This window comes from Quercus robur, chromosome 3, assembly GCF_932294415.1.
Source record: "Quercus robur chromosome 3, dhQueRobu3.1, whole genome shotgun sequence".
Classification (NCBI taxonomy): domain Eukaryota; kingdom Viridiplantae; phylum Streptophyta; class Magnoliopsida; order Fagales; family Fagaceae; genus Quercus; species Quercus robur.
Window position 1 is genome coordinate 53,429,037 of NC_065536.1, and position 7,852 is coordinate 53,436,888.

A 7,852-nucleotide genomic window follows, 5' to 3' on the forward strand; every position below is an offset into this window, starting at 1 on the left:
AATTCGAAATTATTTTCTAGGATGTTTAAATTCTTAGTGTGATTCTGTTTTTGAAAAATAATTTCCTCAAACTAATTTTCGAACTTAATAAAAACTAAAAACATCATCTTGTAAAATAGTCTTTCTCACAATCAAAAATCATTAACAAAGGGTATCAATATACATATTAATAGTCATTTGCTCTATTAAATCTCATTACTTTATGCTTTCACAATTTTTTGAACTGTTTAATTGTACTTTCTTTAAAGAATAGAATAAAAAAAATATATTATCTCAAAAAAAAAAAAAAATACTGCAAAAACTAATGGAGCTTTTATGATATATATGGAAGGTCGTTGAAATGGGAAGGAAACTTTTCAACTTTTAATGTATAAATTAAAGGAAAATTAGTGGCATTATAATACATTAGCATTAATTTCCTCCAATAATACCATTCGGTAATTAACATTAAATAATTACAAACAAAAATGTTCCTTTGACAACGGCCTACCCGATAATTAGCAAAGAAAACAAAAACTTCCAAAAGGAGAGATGGCTAATTAAACTAATAATTAAAATAAATAAATAATAAAAAAAAACTACAAAAACTATTTAGTGGCATCACAATGCTTTTGCATTAATTTATTTTAATAATCCAATACAATAATTATTATTAAATACAAAATGGCTAGTAATTTCTATAGAAAAATATCAAAGTCATTTTTTTAGGAGTATGCAATACAATATAATTTTTTTAATAAAAAAAAAAAAAAAAAAAAACTTCCAAAAGGAGATAATTACTGCTACATATTACTCGATTAAATCTTCCAAACTCTTTTTTTTAAAGATCAAATAATGCAAATGGCGTAATATATATATATATATATATATATATATATTTATATATATTTATATATATCTCAAGGCTACCACAAAATCTCATCAAGGAAGATCTATGGTTGCATAAAAGTCTTTGGTTTGGTTCCACTTTGATTTAACCTTTTGTTTTCTTCAACAGATTCATTTAGTAAGTACTATATATTTGAATATTAATATCTTAATTGGGTATTATCAATTTTTTCTTCAATTGCCCAATCCAAAAGGTATATGCTCTTTTTTTCATTAGTTGTTTTGTTGCATGATTTATTGGTGGGTTTGATTTATGGATTATGTTTTGTGCATTTTTAATTTTCTTTTTGTTTATACAATTTCACCCACCAATTGTTTGATGTTTTATATGTTCAGCGTTTCTTTCTCTTGATTTCAAATGTTTGGTTACTGAAAAACCATAGAAAAAAAAAATCCACATTGCCTTTGGTTTTGTTGATGTTAATTTTTTATTAATATATTGGAATGTGTTTTTGTTGATATCTATTTCTTGATTTCTCTCTATTTAATTGTTTAATAAATTGTACAAAATAATCTTAATTTTTCATGCGTTTGCTAACAAATCTATTTGTAAAGAGTGATTTCACAATGAAAGGTTTCTCTAAGTTTGTGCATATAGAGAGGATGAGTGAAACTACCTTCACCGGCAGAGGGGCTTGCAGGCATGACTACGAGGTCATGGGTTAGGAACTGGGATGTGGTGAAATCGGGGTGGGTTTAGCTGGGTTCATCAGAGATGTGTTTGAGCACGACGGAAGAACTGAGGCGGCGCAATCAGATCGACGATAGGTTTGAGCGGCGCGATCAGACCGGCGATGGGTTTGAGCGGCGCAATCTGACTAGCGATGGGTTTGGGTGGATCGAAGGCTAGACTACCATTGCTCTCTCTCTCTCTCTCCTTTTTTGTTTTCAGTCTGTAAAATTCTATTTGAAGGTAATTTGAATGTGTAAATTATTTTACACTTGAAGCCCTCTTATTTTATAGTCAAATGATTTAATTTTCCCTTTGATCTTTTTTTAATGAGTAGTGTTTATTACACAAACTATTTTACAAAATTTTACACGCACCTCCAAAAGCAACCTCTAAATGAAGAAGAGAAGGTGATTTGGGGTGTGTAAAACGTATGAAACAATTTGTGTGCAACAAATTTAAACTTTTTGAAATTATCATACACATAAATATCAAAAGAATATTGATAGAACAAGATAGAGTGAAATACTACACTTTGAAAGTTACACCATAAACCATGTGTAACTTGAAGCAAATTTTATATATGTGTTTGTGTTGGAGGGACATGATAATTTTTATTGAATAGAATTTGGATAAAGTTTATCTACAAAATTGGTTGTAGTCTAAGACAACAACCTTACTCAATAAAATAAATATTATTACACATTTAAAAAATCTAACCTTTAAATTGTATGTTCTTTACATTCTTAATACACATGTTAAATTTTGTATCAATTAGATGTTATTTACTATATGATTTATAAGTTAATATTTTATTCATAATTTTAAACTACAAAAACTTATAATTTAAACAATTTATTGATGAGATAGCTATTGATTTTTAATTTTATAGAAAATTTGCAAGTATGGAGGATATAAAATGAAGATGTAATCCAATGGTGGATTTGTCAAAATTCATCTCCAAAAAAAAGATATTGAGTATGGTTATAGTATAAAACTACAACCAATTTTGTAGTTGATATTGCCGAAAAAATCACTAGTGAGCCACACGGTTCTCGCACACTCGAAACAACACCTGCACAACAAAAAGAGAAGACCTCGTAGAGAGCACTGGTGTGGTGCTGGTCAAATACCCTCCGAATGTCAAGTTAGAACTTCTCACAACTCTAAAGTGCTAGAGCGGGGTCAATTATGCGTACCTTGGTTTGTGAGGGTATTGGGGCTTTTTATAGTAGTAAAGGGTTGACCTCTCTTCCTTGGTGTAGAGTTCTTTTCCTTATAGGAATCCTCATAAGTGTATTTTTCGGAATCCTTTCCTTGTAGGAGTCTTTTTGATTAACACCAAGCGTGGGGCGTAAGATATTTCTTTATATATGCAAACGTGGAGACCAAGTAAGGCCACGTCAGGGTGGTCAGCTTCGCCTACTCCCTCGTAGGGGTTGTCAGCTTCGCCTACTACCTCGTTAGGGTCGTCAGCTTCGCCTACTCCCTCGTAGGAGTCGTCAGCTTCGCCTATTCCATCGTTGGGGTCGTCAGCTTTCCATTTATGACAAGTTAACCCCGTCTTCCTAAAGCTGTAGACGTCCTAAAGCTGTTTGACTGCCATTTATGACAAGTGAGGCCGACGGGTCTATTTTGAACGTCGCTTCATGATATATTCATGAGTATTAACATTCACAATTTTACCCTTATCAGCTGCTCCCCACTCCATGATCTCGTCAGCTTAAACTGATAGGTTTATGGAGTTTAAGTCCTTTTCATTTGGACAATTCCAACTCGTCTCTTCAGTAGACTTGTTCATCTCGTTATCTTTTATGTTAAAACCGTTGTCTTGTAAGTCATATCCTCTGGTGGACGAACTCGTCAGCTTTATGGGCTCGTCCGCTTTGGGGACTTGGCGCAATCGTCCATTTCGTGGGTGTTACTAACTAACTCGACCAATTTGTAGACTTAATGATAAACTCGTCCACTTTGTGGACTTAATAATTTTCCATTCTCTTAGGATGAGGTCGTCCACTTTGGACTTATCAATGTCGTCCACTTTGTGGATTTAATAGGGTCATCCACCTTGTGGACTTAATAAGGTCGTCCACCTTGTGGACTTAATAACACATGGTTGTCCACTTTGTGTCCATTTTATGGACTTCATAATTTTTTCATCCTCCTAGGATGAAATCGTCCATCTTGTGGACTTAATAAGCTTGTCCATTTTATGGACTTGATAACATATCATCCTCTTGAGATGAGGTCGTCTACTTGATGGACTGCATATTAGGGTCGTCTACTTTGTAGACTTGGATTCCTCCACTTTGTGGACTTGTTGAGGTGACTAAGTGTTGGTACCTCGTCACCTTGTGAGTCGTCCACTTGGGGTTGTGGACTAATTAAGGTGACTGAATTTTGGTGCCTCGTCAACTTTTTGGTCGTCTACTTGTAGGTGACTTAGTATGGTGATCATCCACCCATAGTCGACTTCGGTCATGCGTCCACCCGTAGGTGACTTAACGTAGTGACCGTTCACCCGTATGCGACTTTGGCCATACGTCTACCCGTAGGTGACTTAGCGTAGTGACCGTCCACCCGTAGGCGACTTTGGCCATACGTCTACCCGTAGGTGACTTAGCGTAGTGACCGTCCACCCGTAGGCGACTTTAGCCATACGTCTACCCGTAGGTAACTTAGCGTAGTGGCCGTCCACCCCATAGGCGACTTTGGCCATGTCTAAATAAACTCCTCTTATTATAATAAACCATGCATTCGTAGAAAAAGTAGTTCTTAAAAAGAAAACGAAGTCCTGCCCTTTGGGCTTTAAAAGAGTTATTGTAGCAAAAACTAAAGTAAATAGAAAAATTGAGGAGTATAGCTAAAATTCACTAAGGTAAACTAGAAATAAACAGGTGCTGCTCTTCATGCCATCCTTTTTACTCATAGTACTTCCGTAGGTGCTTGGTGTTCCACGGGTGGTGTAGCTTCTGTTCATCCAGCGTCTCCAGTTCTTGCCATCTTCTGCCTTTTGTCCTGTCGCGTATCCTCCTGCCTTTCTCTCTTCTCTCGAGTTAGAAGTGCGTCTTCAGCATTCATGTACTTGGTTGCCCTGTAAAACACGTCCGACATAGTCTTCGGGTTGTTCTTGTATAGTGAAAATAGGAACTTACCCTTCCGCAGCCCATTTGTGAAAGCGGCTACAAGTATCTTGTCGTCAGCTTCATAGATTGAAAGCGCCTCTTTGTTAAAGCGTGCTATGTAAGACCTTATGTCTCATCTTCCCGCTGCTTGATACTTATCAAGCATGCTGTAGACTTCTTATACCTGTGTCCCCCGATGAAGTGCGAAACAAACTGGGCGCTTAGCTCTTTGAAAGTACTGATGGAGTTAGGCGTTAGCCTGTTAAACCATATCCTTGCAGGACCCTTCAACTTGGTAAGGAAAGCTCTGCACATGATTTCGTCAGGTACCCCTTGAAGGTGCATCAAGGTCTTGAAGGACTCTAAATGATCTAGAGGGTCTTTGTTTCTGTCGTAGTTTTCCACCTGCGGCATACGAAACTTTGGTGGAAGGGGGAAGGAGTTGACGGACGCGGTGAACGGCGAGTTGGTTCGGTGGACCAGATCATCAAGGTCGCTGGACACCCGTCCTTTGAGGGCGTTCATCATGACGTCCATTTGTTCCTTCATCGCCTGCATCTCCATGACAATGTGGGGTGGGGCCATATCAGCAAGGAATGGATGGCTCATGTCCTGTCTATCTGGTCTATTCGGGGCATTACTACCTTCCGGCCCCTCCTGGTTCCTTCGATTAGCACTGGTACCTTCTTGATCTTCCTCTTGGTTTCCCATTGCTGCGTTCTTCTATAGCAACTGTTCCTCTAGGGTTTGGTTTTGTCTAGTGAGGCGTTCCACTGCCGCTGTAAGGGTTTGGACCTGTCTCTCCAGGGTAGTAGGTCGTGGCTCGTCTCCCTGAACGTTGTTGGCGGCTGCCATCAAGCGAGTAAGTACCATGCAACTCTTTGTCCGGGAAGCGTTTGTATGGCTTACAAGTTGCAGTCTTTCCCACAGACGGCGCCAACTGATGATACCAAAAAAATACCAGTGAGCCACACGGTTCTCGCACACTTGAAACAACACCTGCACAACAAAAAGAAAAGACCTCACAGAGAGCACCGGTGTGGTTCTGGCCAAATACCCTCCGAATGTCAAGTTAGAACTTCTCACAACTCTAAAGTGCTAGAGCGGGGTCAATTATGCGTACCTTGGTTTGTGAGGGTATTGGGGTTTTTTATAGTAGTAAAGGGTTGACCTCTCTTCCTTGGTGTAGAGTTCTTTTCCTTATAGGAATCCTCATAAGCGTATTTATTCGGAATCCTTTCCTTGTAGGAGTCTTTTTGATTAACACCAAGCGTGGGGCTCAAGATATTTCTTTATATATGCAAACGTGGAGACCAAGCAAGGCCACGTCAGGGTCGTCAGCTTCGCCTACTCCCTCGTCGGGGTCGTCAGCTTCGCCTACTTCCTCGTAGGGGTCGTCAGCTTCATCTACTCCGTCGTCGGGGTCGTCAGCTTTCCATTTATGACAAGTTAACCCCGTCTTCCTAAAGTTGTAGACATTCTAAAGCTATTTGACTGCCATTTATGACAAGTGAGGCCGACGGGTCTATTTTGAACGTCGCTTCATGATATATTCATGAGTATTCACATTCACAATTTTATTCTTATCAGTAGCTAAACTTTATCTATAGAATATATTTTTAAAAGAATAAAAGAAAATTTTGAAGACTTTAGGAGCCATAGCACCGTTCTCCCAGGTGGGTTTGCCACTACATGAATAGAGTTGATCCACAATATGGAAATTTGGAAATAAATTGTGAAAATGCCTCTAATCACCGAATGTAAACCTTATGATATGTACGACCATTCATGTACCGGGTGGAAATAGCACTAAAATATATTTTACCTTCCTAAAAACAGCATCAGCAGGAGGAACTGCCTCAAACATGTCCCCTCCAACATATTTCAAGTTCTTACTCCCTTGAAAGTCAGCAACTACGGGTGGGAGATCAAATACAGTGCACTCTATATCTGGGAATGTATCGGCAATGGCCTTGGTCACAGTTCCTGTGCCATCTCCAACGTCGACAAATGACTTCAGTCCCTCAAACACCCCCTTACACTTGTCAACCACAATGCTCATGACTAAGCGTGCATCGCTAGCCATAGCATCATTGAAAATATTAGCAAATTTTGGTTCATCCCCCCCATAATCCCAAAATGTCTTCTCGTGAGCCATGTCAAATGGCGTAAGATCCTCATTTTGGAACCAAGTGGTCAAATAATTCCGTGGCGTTGTCAACATTGGATCAACCATGGCTAGTAAGAAAGGTGTCACACTCAAGGGATTGTCCTTAATGAGGAGCCTGGAAGATTCAGTCAGTACATACACTTCTTCTTGGTCATTTTCGTTAGTATTTTTGGGAGCAAAGAAGCCAGAGTGGATCAAAATGCGCATGAGGCGGTAGACATGGGGAGATTTTGTAGGGTGGATTGGTAGTGCAGTGATGAGCTCAGAGAGAGTCATGGGTTTGCCATGGTTGTGGATGATATCTGGTATACCTAGTTCAATTGCACATTTAACAGACATGGAGTTTACGAAGTTGAAGATGTGGTTCCATATGTGGGCTTGAGCATCAAGTAACTCAGTAGCATTTTCACCTGGGACCAATTTGAAACTTAGCTATCTTGTGCCACTCATTTTGTTTTTTTACATACCAACTCTTTTAGAACATTGAGCTTATATATATAATATCGAGAATTGAGTGATTTGCTCATATCCTACCGACAACCAATAGTATTTGGACGACAGAAACGGGTATAAGAAAACGTCTTTTCTTTATAAATTGATACAGAAAAGACAAAGAAAGAAAAAGACATGTTCCACCGAACCGAAATTTTCGGTTTTACCAAATTTGGTACTGACACTGAAAGGGAGGAACGCCAACACCAAACTGACTGGATTTCAATCGGTTCGGTTGGTTTTCGGTTGGAATTACAACACGTTTTTTTTGCCCCCACTGCACCTCTTAAATGTTTATTTAAATTTTGTCAATTAGATTTGTTAGATCTGACCTATCAAAAAAAAAAAAAGATTTGTTGGATCTGCTTTCCTCATCAGGATAATTGAAGCCATATAGATGAAGGAATTCACATGATAATTATGGAATTCTAATTTTCCAGAACTCTACCATTGCTCTTGATATCGAGTCAAAATCTTCTGTCTCACTTTTCCTACTTCACTCTATAC

General features: G+C 38.4%; 1 protein-coding gene across 1 annotated transcript; it reads right to left on the bottom strand.

Moving 5' to 3' along the window:
* Nucleotides 1-5,440: 5,440 nt before the first annotated feature.
* Nucleotides 5,441-7,192, bottom strand: LOC126719773 (probable O-methyltransferase 3). Its single transcript, XM_050422290.1, has 2 exons — nt 6,509-7,192; nt 5,441-5,623 (listed from the first exon to the last, which is right to left on the bottom strand). Exons 1-2 carry the CDS (start codon nt 7,190-7,192, stop codon nt 5,441-5,443), a joined length of 867 nt encoding a protein of 288 aa, XP_050278247.1.
* Nucleotides 7,193-7,852: the final 660 nt, after the last annotated feature.

Bases quoted from the DNA above. Each gene is read 5' to 3' on its own strand.
- LOC126719773 (XM_050422290.1), bottom strand. From the start codon at position 7,192: ATGTCTGTTAAATGTGCAATTGAACTAGGTATACCAGATATCATCCAC. The intron at 5,624-6,508 runs GTAAAATATATT...TGGTATCATCAG, and splicing joins CTGATGCTGTTTTTAGGAAG to TTGGCGCCGTCTGTGGGAAA.